We start from the raw sequence: 13710 nt of genomic DNA, 5'->3' as shown, positions 1-13710 counted from the left end.
ATCTGAAAAGTACCGTGAGATTGCTGTCTGTTAAACATTCTGGTAGAAGCTATGCCCTTGAACTGTAATTCCTTCCATCAAAGTCTTCCCGTGCATCATTATTGAATTATTCCTGACTAACATCTTCCCCTTGGAAATATTTAGAAGTTCAGTGGAAAAGCACTGGTAAGAGTCAGACTAGTGTTCCTTGGTGATAACCATGCTAGTAAATATTTTAGTTGGTTTGGTTCTGCTAATTCAGTTATATCTAAAGTAGCAGCAAGAAAAGTTGTAAATCCTACAAACTGAAATCTAACGTGTATATTCCAAATGTTCCTTTCTGTCTGGTAGCAGGAAACTGGGTGGGAGTATCAACTTCATGATGTCTCAAAAGGAACTTGTTGATTGAAGAGTGCTGCCCACTTTATGAAGTTAACAAATACACCCTGGGTACACAGTGCAGGGAGAGGGATGTCTTCTTAAAACCCCCATGCAGGGTTCGATGACTTGATCCAGCTTCCCATGGCCTCTGTACATAGCAAGAGTGTGTGTTTTCCATGTTTTCACGATAGAAATGTACAGTGTATCTACTGGTTTCTTTGCTTTTGAAGTGCTCTGAACTGCTGTCCTTGTTACCAAGAGTTGAGTCAAAAATACACCTTTGCTTATATGAACCATATTGCTGAGCCAAGTTATAGCCATAGAGGAGTGAGATAGTAGGTTTTGGCAACACAGAAGCACTCTTGATACCTCGGAATGCTTCTAGGGCCTATCATGGTAAGTGAGATAAGACTCCACCTCACATACAAGCCAAAAACTGTGAATCTGTGGACTCAGACAATTTATGGACCCTGCCACAGCAGAATGTATGTGGGAAAATGCCACTTGTTTAAATCTCATTCCGTGTATAAAACTTTCATATTGACTGTATTTTTCTGCCTTAGCTTTTCACTTAGATTTTTGATAAAGGTCTGCCTACAAACACATTTTTCAGTTTACCAAGAAAATGTTTTAGAAGGAACTTTGGGACCACATAGCAAGTAAACATCTAAGCAGAACTGTTCGTATTCAAAAAGCAATCCTAATTTTGATGACAAGGAGGCTCCAGTTCTGAACACCTCAACACAGTTCAACACAAAGTATTCTGACATGCTACGTTTTGTACAAATCTTGCTACATTTAGTACAAGCTTTAATGTTGGGACCTGCCAGCTGGAGAGTTGACAAAGGTTGGGTTATGTCTAGCAGGGTGGCAGCAGCAAGATGAACAGGGTGAGAAGTACAAGATAGTGAGAGACAATGAGGAAGAATGGTGCGAGGAGTGACTGTAAGCCATGAGGGAACGACACAATTCTGCAGCTTTGCCTGTTTGAAGATATTGACATATGCTTGGAGGCTTAGAGAATTTATTAAAACAAGAACAAGGCTATAAACCCGTGCATCCTAATTTGGAAGCAGAAGTCTTGAGACTTCCTTGATGAGTAAATAAATCTGTGATTAGGCTGTGAAGCCATACATTTTCCAGCTTTCTATCCCAGATTTTGGATGATACTTTGAGCATGAGAACTTCTAAGGCAACTAGCAACCTTTGGGTCTTGCTGCCTGGGCCTAAAGCTGCATGCCTGACTTGTGGCAAAACTTGTGAGAGGGCAAAAATATTTTTTGTCTTTTGCCAAAGATCAGGCTCTCCTAAAATAATCAGTAATAAAGGATGCTAAATTTACAGCAAACTCTTTCACAATTTCTTCAGTACTTGCATTTGGGGTGGGGGTGGGGGGTGGCAGTCTTAATTGCAGCACAGTGAAGTATATCAATCAGTGACTCTCATATTAAGTGATATATTTTATTGTGCTGTAATGTAATCATGGATTTTCATAGCCAGTCCTAGCCAGGTAGCTATAATTTTGCTGTGGCTTGTACCAGCCTGTGCAGATTTATTTTTATTGTGTATTGGTGCTTAGAACTGCAGAGCTGGAATCTGTCAGCAGTAGTTCCATAAAACTGAATGTTGCCTCTTAAAGGTTACTAGCACATTTATTGGGAAGTGCGGGATTTCCTGAAACAATATTTCTGATAAGCTATGAAGAATTGCAGGATGCCAGAGGCTGTAGTTAAGATGTTGATTGGGAAACATTTGAGAATAGTTTTTGCTATGCAAATTCATAAAAAGCCTATGCCAGAATAGAGTTCTTAGTCTTCTGCACCCAAAAGTCTATTTTGCATTCAAAAAAAATTGAACACACTGTAGTCTCTTACAGCTACTCTGGATTTTTTTTTTAATGTGGAACACATCTACTAGCACATTCCCTCAAACGGAAATGATAATAATGCCCCTTGTCCCACCTTAGGGAGCATGCTAGTAGATGGCGGCTGCTGCCAGCAGAGCTCCACTTTCCAGTGCAGCTCCACCCTCTGTAGGGTAGGGGCAGGCTGGGGAAGTAGGAAGACGCGTGGCCACTGCCAGCAGCACTCTGAGGCCCTGGGCCTCAGAGCTCTGACGTGCCAGAGGCAAAACTACTGCTGCAACAGGTAAGGAGGGGGAAGGGATAGAGACAAGGAAGGAGGGGTGAGTGGGAGAGGCAAGGAGGGAGTGGGAGGGAAAGGTGTGGGGAGGAGAGACCAGGAAGGAGAGGTAGGTGTGACAGGCAAAAGGGGAGGGGGGAAGGAGAGAGAGAGAGAGAGAGAGAGAGAGAGAGAGAGAGAGAATGTGTGTGTCAGAGAGGGAGGGGTCCAGGACCATGGACTCCCACAGCAGGTATGTGTTCCTCATACACTGTAATAGTTGGACTCTCACTAGATTTTTTTAACCCACCCAATGGAGTCCTTCCCTGCAAGGTTCGTTAGAGGTAATTTTCTCCATGTTCTCGTCAGCTACTGAGTATCATGAGTATTTTCTCAAAGTTTCTTCACTTATGAGCTTTCTCCCCTGTGTTTTGTAGAGGTTGATTTGTTTAGTTAACTCCACAACCACATATAATGCTGCAGTGGTGCTTGTCAGTGGGTCTCTGACAACTTATTCCCATTCAAATTGTTAATATTATTGCCCTATTTCATGAAAGTCAGGGCAGATTATAATAATAAGTTAAGAACTTGTAATTTATAACTCTTGCCTTTCAAGATTGTGTTTTCAACCGGGAGAGTGAGAGAATTGGCAGCTTTGGAGGCTGGCCATCCATTTATTTAGTTCCAGGCTAACCATGTGTTTTACCTAAGGTGGTCTCTAGTTTCCAATTTGCTCAGAACATTCTCCTTCCAGTATTTTTTAGCCAAAAAACCGCTCCATTCTTTAGATGTGAAGAGATCGTCATTTTTTCTTAGACAGAACAAAGGGTTTTCGGCAATCCCCATTCCTTTTCATGTCCCACTCTTTTAGCTCAAAGGGGAGGCCAGCCTCAGCATAGACAATTTCTAGATGAACTATTTGGGTGGGGTATGAACAGGCCAGTATACCATGTCCTGTGAAGCTTTGAGCTCAAAGAAAGCATCGGCAGTGTTCTGGAGAGGCATGCCCTTGTAGGACGTCTGCCAGGCAGCAACATGGTTGTCATTGGGCAGCTTCATCAAGCATTATTCTCTTAATATAAATACGAGAAGAGATTCAGTAGTTGGCAGAGCCATACTGTACTCTTTGTTCCAGTAAAGCTCATTGTTCCACATCCAAGGTAAAGAGTTCTGTAATCTCCCACTGTGGGACTGCACTGAAGACTAAATTGAAAATAGTGTTGCACTTACCTGTAATTGTTCATCAAGGTGTCTTCTGTGTAGGCGCACGTTCCCTCCCTCCTTCCCAGTGTGAGTTTGTATGATGTAGTTACATTCATGACAATTGCAGCAGTTCAGGAAGACTGAGGGAAGGGGGAAGCTCTTCCCTGTGGAGCATGTGCCTGTTAGGCAGGAAAACTAAATACCTAGTTTTTGACATTACTGTTAAGAGTAAAAGTCCAGGGGTGCACTGAACCTTCTCAGGAGACTTGGTAACTAGATTTAGGAGCCCCTATTCAAAAACTGCCTTGTCTGGTAACCGTGACTACAGTGTTTAAAAAGTTACAATTGAATAGTGTGTGTGGAAACAGACACCTAACCAACTCCTATCGATAGCTGTATCGAAGTCTACTTAGGACCCCTGGGTGTTAAAAACTACCCAGTTTTTTTTCCCCAGCAAATGGGATGACAAACAATGAATGTGTTGAAATGTTGCTATAGTGGTTGGGTTATTTCAGGTACATATTTCAAGTATGGAAGAACCATTTTCAGTTGTATAAAAAAAAGGAGAATAAAAAAATAAAATAGCATGACACAAGATAGCATTACACGTGGCTGTTCCTTGCATACATATTTATCCCTCTCTGAAAGGGATAAGATCACAGTGACCCTATTGAGATTATCATTGTCTGGAGTGAGCAGAGAGGAATAGCTGCTGTGTGCTGTACTTTTTCTCTTTAAGAAGTCTCAAAGGACAGCCTCTTCTGGGATGTGGATTGATCATCTTGTGAATGTATGCCTCGCAATCAAGCTGTAGAATAGCATCTTTCCTTCTATGAAAACAGACCACGTTGTCATTTTTAGTAAGCAAGGTGTCTTTTAAGGACCTAAGTGTGTGGCAATTTTGAAGCTTAAGCTTTTCATGTCCTGGATGGAAATATCATCCCCTGGTGAATAACCCCTGTTAAGCCAATAGGGAGCTGTTTTTTCTCACAGGTTGATGGTAACTCTATACCTCACCAGCATATACATACAGGCAAAGAAATATTTTGGGGAGGGGGCATAGACTTTCCACCCACAAAGGAATCTCCTCCTCTCCCCTCCCCTCCCCTCCCCTCCTGTGCTGTTGTGCCTGTCACATTGTGTTAGTCATGCACCGGCAATGAAAGCGTAGCAAGGGGGGGTGGGCTGTAGTCACCTTTCTTCCATGCCACTTTTGATTAGTGGTAGATAGAAAGGAGAGAATGTATCCAGAGACTTCGTCCTGATACTCACAACCACATAAGTTTAAAGAATTTCTCAAAACCACAGCCCTAAGATGATCAAGCCACTTCCTTCTTGTTACTTCAGCTCTTTAGGTATACCCATTTGTGGCCCCAAGTCCTAAATATAAAACAAATAAAGGTTTTGTTGGAAGTTATACGGGCCTTTATCAGAATTAGCAGCCAGCAGATCTTGATTAATGGGTTCTAGTGCAGTTTGCAAATCCAGGATGGTGAGATTAAATATTGAATAAAGGTTAGGTGCTGAGATAGATTTCTGCACATAGGTTTGATAACCATATGTTCTTTGATTAGTACAGTAGTATAAAAGCTTTAGGACTGTTCTACTTAACTCAGTTGGTATTGAATTAGATTAACATGTGGCTATATTTTCTTGGTGTGATTTTTGTGTGTTCTGTTCCTCCTCTCACCACCCAAATTGGCTAGTATGGCAGAATTTTGGACACTTGACAGCCTTATAAAACTGTATTAATATGTTATTCACATGCTGATCTCTGGGGCTGCTCTAGTTTTATTTCAGGCTGTGGTTCATATGCTCCGTTGCCATGCCCTGAGCTCATTTCTGACCGATGTCATTGTGCTGAAAGCTGACCTGGTTTGAGTTCAGGAAGCCCAGTGCATGTAACAGCCTCAGTGGGTGCTAATTCAGCTGGACATGGGCATGTCCTAAGCAAAAGAAATAGCTGTCTCATTCCAAGAGGGTGGTTTGAAAAGAGGTTGAGTCATTAATTTGGTTCACCCTTTTCCCTCCCTTGAGGCGTCACTCCAGCCTGTGCTGTTTGCTCTAGAAATGCAGTTAAGAGGCTCACTTACAAATCAGTCCTAAACAGAGTTAAACTTTTGAGATGAATGAGTACAGAAGTGTGTAAGTCCTTAAGATTGCCTGTTGGGAACAGTGACCAAATGAGCGATACGGCACTGGTCAGACCATACCTGGAGTACTGTGTGCAGTTCTGGGGGCCTCACTTCAAGAAGGACGTAGATAAAATTGAAAGGGTACAGAGGAGAGCGACGAGGATGATCTGGGGCCAAGGGACCAAGCCCTATGAAGGTAGGTTGAGGGACTTGGGAATGTTCAGCCTGGAGAAAAGGAGGTTGAGAGGGGACATGATAGCTCTCTTTAAGTATTTGAAAGGTTGTCATTTGGAGGAGGGCAGGATGCTGTTCCCATTGGCTGCAGAGGAAAGGACACGCAGTAATGGGTTTAAACTACAAGTACAACGATATAGGCTAGATATCAGGAAAAAAAAATTCACAGTCAGAGTAGTTCAGCAGTGGAATAGGCTGCCTAAGAGGTGGTGAGCTCCCCCTCACTGGCAGTCTTCAAGCAAAGGTTGGATATACACTTTTCTTGGATGCTTTGGGCTGATCCTGCATTGAGCAGGGAGTTGGACTAGATGGCCTGTATGGCCCCTTCCAACTCTATGATTCTATGATTTAAGTTGTTGAAAAATGTTGAAATATCCCAGGCTTAGCTTCTGACTCTCAGAACTGGTCAATAGCAAGCATTCCTGAGGCACACTTTGAAGACAAACAGCCCTGACAAAATGGGCCAGGTCAGAGTTCTCTATGAAGGCAGTTTGTACAATTGCTGCCAGGTGCATTGAACTCCTCCCTTCTGAAGCATATCTGCAAGGGTTGCTTTCAGGGATCTGAGCAGTTCTTTTGCCTTGTTTTTATGATCATTCAGTGCAGTCCACACCTAGAGTTTGACCATGAACTTTATTTGTATCTTTTTAGTGTCTTCCATTCTGAACATTGACTTCTCTTTGTTCCTTCAGATTCATCAGGGTTTATTTTTGACGTGCAGTCTAATACTGTGATGGCCCAAGGAGGTACTTTTGAAAACATGAAAGAGAAGGTGAGCAATTCCTCAGTTCTTTGAAACAGCATTTTGGTTTGCACATGTCAGTGAACTTATAAGTGCCCATGAATAGAAATTCAGACTTGTAGAGGCTCTCCAGTCAGTATAGGGAGGTTTCTTAGCCCTTCTGTAGTTTCATTTAATATCTCTGCCTCTGTCGTTAACTGGTGAATGGTATTCAGCAATACCTTACCTCTTTCCCCCTTCCTGGCAAGTGACTTGGACCAGTTTGGCAGCGGGACTAACTCCCGTCTTATCTGCCAGCTGTTTAAAATCCAGCCTTGCTGATTTGTGATACAAATGATTGTGACAACTCACATTGATTCCAGCTTACAACATAAATGAGAGACTTGGCCTGCCTGCTCTGGGATTGGCTTCAGAAAAACGTTGCCAAAAAAAACAGCATTAGTGGGCTGTTCCCAGAGCAGAAATGAAACTAACATTGGCTGGGAGAACAGAAACTTAATTATTTTCCTCTGTAAGAAGTGAGAGTATTTGACAATTGGAAGCCACTAGTTAATATGTGACTTGGATATCTTGCTTTTTTTAGATCGGTGCTGTGCGAGCAATAGTCCCCAATCGCAGCAACAATGAAATTATCCTAGTGCTGCAGCACTTCGATAACTGCGTAGACCGAACAGTGCAAGCTTTCATGGAAGGTGAGTTTTTCAGCAACACAGTTCTGGTTGGGATACTGCAAACCCCCAGCTCTGTGACAGGAATAAGTAGTATGAAGTGGGCAAATTTGCTGGCATCTTACTTCACTTGCCCTCTCTATGTAATTGTGCAGTTACCCAGTGTTATGTTTGCATTTTGGTATTTGCTAGGGTGTATATATTTTCTCACAAGACTTGTACTATGTTTGGTCAAGGAATAAGAAATAATGTTTTAGAATAGGGTGCATGGCCAGGAGCAGCTTGTGGGCTTCTCGGAAGCATCTGTCTGGCCACTGTTAAAAAGAATGTTAGGCCAGTAAATTCTGAGCATTGTCAGTAGACTCTAGGCTCTTGCTCTCTGGTCCTTGCTTCTTTTTCTCCCTTCAAGAATAGGACTGCTAAGTAAAGTGATCCACCATGTGACCAGTTCATAACCTTCCCAAGGTTTCTTTATGTGATCATGCGATCAGATCAAGATGCATATTTTGGACATGTATTCTGTGGATATCCAAATATGCATAATTGTAGTAAATAGATATTCCTGCAATTTGCATGTGGGACGGTGAGTGTTTAGATCTGTGTTTGAACAAGCTATATATATATAGTGACTCTCAAATTGTCTGTCACTTCTAAATTATATATGCTGACTGCCAGTACACTTCTACATGTTACTTTTAGCTGTGAGGACTAGAAACTCTTTGGAAGAGTGGACAAATCCTTGTTCTAAGCTATTGAACATGATAAGCTATTAAGCATGATAGTGGCAGTACAAATTCTGTTTTTCAGCATGACTCATTTGTATAAGCTTAAATAGATTCACATTTTCATTGCATAATATGAAACTAGGTACGAACCAGTTTCAGTGGCAACCCCAGGTGCATCTTTTTGTTGCATGGCGTTGATCACATGGAGAGGCCTTTATCATAGTTAACCAGTAATAATAAGGTCCATCCCTGGCAAATAGATGGGGAAGAAATGGAGATAGTGACAGATTTTATTTTCCTGGGCTCCAAGATCACTGCAGATGGGGACTGCAGCAAAGAAATTAAAAGACGCTTGCTCCTGGGGAGGAAAGCTATGGCAAATCTAGACAGCATCCTAAAAAGCAGAGATCACCCTGCCAACAAAAGTGCGTTTAGTCAAGGCTATGGTATTCCCAGTTGCAATGTATGGCTGCAAAAGTTGGACCATAAGGAAGGCCGAGCGTCAAAGAATTGAGGCTTTTGAACTCTGGTGCTGGAGAAGACTCTTGCGAGTCCCTTGGACTGCAAGGTGAACAAACCAGTCAGTCCTAGAGGAGATCAGCCCTGACTGCTCCTTAGAAGGCCAGATCCTGAAGATGAAACTCAAATACTTTGGCCACCTCATGAGAAGGAAGGACTCCCTGGAGAAGAGCCTAATGCTGGGAGCGATTGAGGGCAAAAGAAGAAGGGGACGACAGAGAATGAGGTGGCTGGATGGAGTCACTGAAGCAGTCGGTGCAAACTTAAATGGACTCCGGGGAATGGTAGAGGACAGGAAGGCCTGGAGGATCATTGTCCATGGGGTCGCAATGGGTCGGACACGACTTTGCACCTAACAACAACAACAAATAAGGTCTATATGTTTCAGTCCACTTTGTAAATGTTATTTTTAACCAGTCTCCTTCAGAAACTATTTAGGATCTGCTTTGAAAAGACGATAGCACGATATAGGAGTGAGGCGAGAACTATAGAGCTTAAAAGCCAGTGTACAACCATTAAACAAAATCTAGTGTCCCCGTGTACTGTGAAACACCCTTTTATTAAAAACATATGTCCTTTTTACTGACCTGACTCTGACCTGCAATAGTTTCTGCAAGCACAGAAATTTCTTCATTTATTGTCTTGCAAAAATCCTTGATTTTCTTATCTAAGGTCCTTAACAGTGCTGTCTGTGCTTGAGCAGAGGCAAATTTATTTCTTATCTTTCCCCACATACATCATCCTCCCACACCAGAGTAAAACGTTGGTGAAATGTGTGTGGGACGTTGTTCCCAGAGTGAGAATTTGTTGTTGCTGCAGGGAAAACATTAAATGCAGATTATAGGAGATGTTCCAGCTGTTTTGTCTGTCAGGCATCTTTCTCCATTGGGTGGATAAGGAGCACATGAACTATTACTGTTTATGTTTTTTTAATTTATATTAATTTGCAGGCAGTGCCAGTGCAGTATTGAAAGAATGGACAGTTACAGGCAAGAAAAAGGTAACATTATATCTATGCATGAAATCACTGTTTGGAAGATACATATTGTCTTGGCTTGCTGGGGTTATTGAAAGATATCCCATCTCCCTGTGCTGCTCCCACTTAACAGTAGGAATGCAGTAAAAGAGCCTATGAGAGAATGCATCAAAATGCTTTCTTTTCTATTGATTGCCTAAAAGTTGTTTTTCTGCTGATCATAGTCTCCTGTACAGTTTTTGAAATGAACCTTAAAACCTGTAATTCACTTTAACTACACATGATTGTATTATTGGGAAAATTCAGGTGGAATCAGTTTAACACATTTGATTCCCTTTTTTCCTGCAGTTATTTCTAGTTAGTCCAGGAAATTCCCTCTTGATATACACAGTTTTAAACTGTTCCCTAACAGGGTTGGGGGGAGTCTCCCAGTTTCTCAGCCCTCTGTCCACAGAGGGAGTTTTGCTTAATCCAGCCACTTCACTTGTACTTCCTGCAGACTTGCCTCATTTTTTCTCATATATGATGTTCTTTTTCCTTGTCCCTTCTACCCTGTTTTTCATTGACCCTGCCTGGTGTTCAGTGGACACATCTAGTCTCTGGCCTTTTATCTCAGCTGATGACTATCTTGGCCACTTAAGGCACCAGTTTCTTTCCTCAGATGCAAGTTGACTTTTCTCCAGCTCCTTGTACCCTCTTCTTTACTTGGAGCAGGACTCCTGAGCCTGACTACTGGGAACATTTCTCTGCTTAGCTTGGGACAATTTGCCAGGTTCCCAATGATAAACAACCTTATTTTAAATCTGGTTACAATATAAATAATTTGTCCCACGCCATATTACTGTTCCATAGTATCTATCTGCTCATGATTATCATGTGTCTAGTAACTGAGTCCTAGAATGAATTTGGATTTGACTTCAGGAATTATATGTCTTTTTTTTTGGTGGGGTGGATCTATGAAACCCTAGAACAAAAAGAAGAAAACCAAACCAAAGCCTCCTGCAGAATCAAGTGCCAGTCTTCTTGACCCCAGCAAACCTGTGTCTACTGAAGAAGAACAGTCTGCAGCATCATCAGAGAAGGGTGGGATCAATGGTTACCATGTCAACGGCACAACCAATGACACAGAATCTGTGGACTCACTCAGTGAAGGTTTGGATACTCTTTCCATTGATGCCAGAGAGTTGGAGGAAAATGAACCTGCTACTCCTGAGGTGCCTGACAGTGCAGGTTAGTTCTACCGCATGGGGCTTATTTTCCTTTTCCCACAACTCTCTTATCAACTGCTGTAGTTAAATATCAGTGAGAGTGTTCTAAATTATGTTGTACATTGCTGCTTGGTGGTTTTTACAGATACAAGGTAAACTGGTCCTTTTGCAATACCTTTGAAAACGATTTTGGGTTTCCAGAGGGTCCTGAGCGATAGGAGTGGGAGCAAGTTGAAGGCTACTTACAGAAACAAATAAATTAATTAATCTGGCATTGTTTCGGCCCTGTTAAGCCTTCCTTGAAAGTAGGTTAGGCTGCATGGAGAAGAAGAGAAGAGAGACCAGCAACCCAACAAAGTTGAAGTCAAGAAGAGAATCAACACTGGCTGTCTAATAAAGTCAATTTATTGCAAAACAAATGTTCTTGGTAACTTCTTTTGAATGGTGCATCTCACAAATTCAGACAGTTATGGGAAGTTGCCAAAACGAGGTCCTAGGCTCTTGCCCCGTTTTTGAAGGCGCAAGCAGTCCCACTTCAGAGAGAGGATTTGGGGATTCTCCACAGCCATGCAAGCTGATAGTCAATGTGATACTTTGAGAAGCCTTATAATTATTTGAGATCAGAAACCTTGATTTCCAAAAATAACATTGGAAAGGGATTAGCCAATAAGAAAAGGTTTCATTCAAAAACAAGGCAAGAGCTTAGGACCTCATTTTCAGCAACTTTCCCATACTTGTTTGAATTTGTGAGCTGCGCCATTCAAAAAAAGGTACCAAGAACATTTGCTTTGCAATAAATTGACTTTATTAGTCAGCTGGTGTCAATTCTCTTCTCATCTGTTTAGAGAAGGAAGCTAGAGCACCAAGGAGATTCTAGCTGTGGTGGGGAGCATATTCAAAGCCTATTGTGTTTGGGGCCACGCAATAGATGGAAACTGGGCCAAGGTTTTCAAAATGTGCTGGGGGAAAATAATTTAAGTGTGGCCTGTACGATTTCTTTTGTACTATCTGATGGGTTGTGATCCTATGTGTGTTTCTTGGATATTTAAACTGGGAACTTTTCTCCCTCCTCAGCAACACTTGAGTTAGAAAACCGCCTCGCAGACTTCAGTCCAAAGCCTGTCCAGAATACCCAGTCTCTCAGAGTGCATCCAGAACTGAGGAGCCCCGGCAAGCCATTCTCCAGATCTGTACCAAGCAGCCACTCAACTGTTCCTTCATCGCTAGCCATGCTAGATGAGGTCCCTGTGTCCTCTGGAAACAAGAAGCTAGGTAGGCCTGAGGGCGTCTGGTGGCTCTGTGGATTCTAATTGGTCATCTGGCTTTGCGGACCAGGTTATGAATGGTGGCCCAAGCCTGAAGTGTGTCTGGGATTTGAGGCTATGATATAAAGCAGGGGTAGTCAACCTGTGGTCCTCCAGATGTTCATGGACTACAATTCCTATGAGCCCCTGCCAGGGGGCTACCCTTGATATAAAGTATCAGATGCTTTGATTGAATCTAATCTTTTTAGCATATGGTGGACAGGATGTTGGACCAGAGTCACAGATAGATATGTTCAAATCCCCACTCACCATACAGTTTTTAGCAGCTAGGTGGGCATTGTGCCGGCTACTCTAGCAAACTAAAATACTTTAGAGTTTACTTCGATAGTACAAGAACAGCTGCAATGTCTGTTTAAAGCATCTGTTTAAATGTCTGTTTAAAGCAATGTCTGCTTAAAGCATCCTTTCCCAACTTTTTGACTATGGAGGAGCCCTTGAATTATTTTTCAGGCTTCAAGGAACCTCGGAACTGGGCCCAAAGTGATGTCAGCTGGCCACACCTCCCTGCCATGCCTGAGCAATGCAGGGGGGGGGGGGATGAGGCAGTTTGAAATGGGAGTCAGCATCCAGGCTCTGCTCCCTTTCCCAGGTGCGGTAACCACTAGGTCAATGGAAGCAGTTGATTTCCTGCTTTAACAGCAATGCTAGGAATATCTTTTGGCCAAGTCCATTAAGGTGAAAGGCCAGGGAGCCCCTGGGGAGCTCTGTCGAGTATCCCTGTGACAAGGCAGAAATGCAATGGATAAATGTCTGTTTTGTTCACTTTGTTGGAATCCATAAAGAAGAAGAAGAGTTGGTTCTTATATGCTGCTTTTCCCTACCCGAAGGAGGCTCAAAGTGGCATACAGTCGCCTTCCCATTCCTCTCCCCACAACATACACCCTGTGGGGTGGGTGAGGCTGAGAGAGCCCTGATATCTCTGCTCGGTCAGAACAGTTTTATCAGTGCCATGATGAGCCCAAGGTCACCCAGCTGGTTGCATGTGGGGGAGCGCAGAATCAAACCCGGTATGCCAGATTAGAAGTCCACACTCCTAACCACTACACCAAACTGTCTCTCTCAAAGCTGGATGAACTTTGTTGATATTCTTATCTTTTCTTATGAACACTTCAGCTGCATTCCTTAACTCTAAAAAGTGTATTCACAACATTTTCTAAACAATAAATGACCTGACATTGCCCTTTACTGTTCTTCAGCTTTGGTGTAATGCCAGAAGGATGCTAATTATTACATTAGGTTCCAGCATTTCTGGGGTAATGATCTGTGTAGGGAAGATCACAGATGGTTTCCCCATTTCTGAAAATTCACATTCCTTTTCTGTCTACCAGCTGCTGGTGCAAGGCAGCCCAAATCTCAAAATCAATCATGTCTTAAGTTGCTGAGTAAACACACAGAAAGAGACATGCACCAGGATGGGTTTCTTGTTATTTGGCTGCTCTGAGAGCAAACAAAAGTCACTGGACTGAATATATCTTTCTAAATTCCATTTGTGTTC

General features: G+C 42.5%; 1 protein-coding gene across 2 annotated transcripts in view; it reads left to right on the top strand.

Annotated features, from left to right (window-relative positions):
* Nucleotides 1-13710, top strand: part of SPATS2 (spermatogenesis associated serine rich 2) — a 50114-nt gene that overhangs the window by 22980 nt on the left and 13424 nt on the right. For both annotated transcript variants that reach the window (XM_077328776.1, XM_077328777.1), the window contains exons 3-7: nucleotides 6745-6824; nucleotides 7378-7486; nucleotides 9657-9706; nucleotides 10651-10912; nucleotides 11965-12162. In XM_077328776.1, the coding sequence (XP_077184891.1) occupies nucleotides 6745-6824; nucleotides 7378-7486; nucleotides 9657-9706; nucleotides 10651-10912; nucleotides 11965-12162 (699 nt within the window). The remainder of the gene's footprint in view (nucleotides 1-6744; nucleotides 6825-7377; nucleotides 7487-9656; nucleotides 9707-10650; nucleotides 10913-11964; nucleotides 12163-13710) is intronic.

This window comes from Paroedura picta, chromosome 3 (genome assembly GCF_049243985.1).
Source record: "Paroedura picta isolate Pp20150507F chromosome 3, Ppicta_v3.0, whole genome shotgun sequence".
In the NCBI taxonomy this organism is placed as follows: domain Eukaryota; kingdom Metazoa; phylum Chordata; class Lepidosauria; order Squamata; family Gekkonidae; genus Paroedura; species Paroedura picta.
This window is presented reverse-complemented; position numbering and strand designations above follow the sequence as displayed.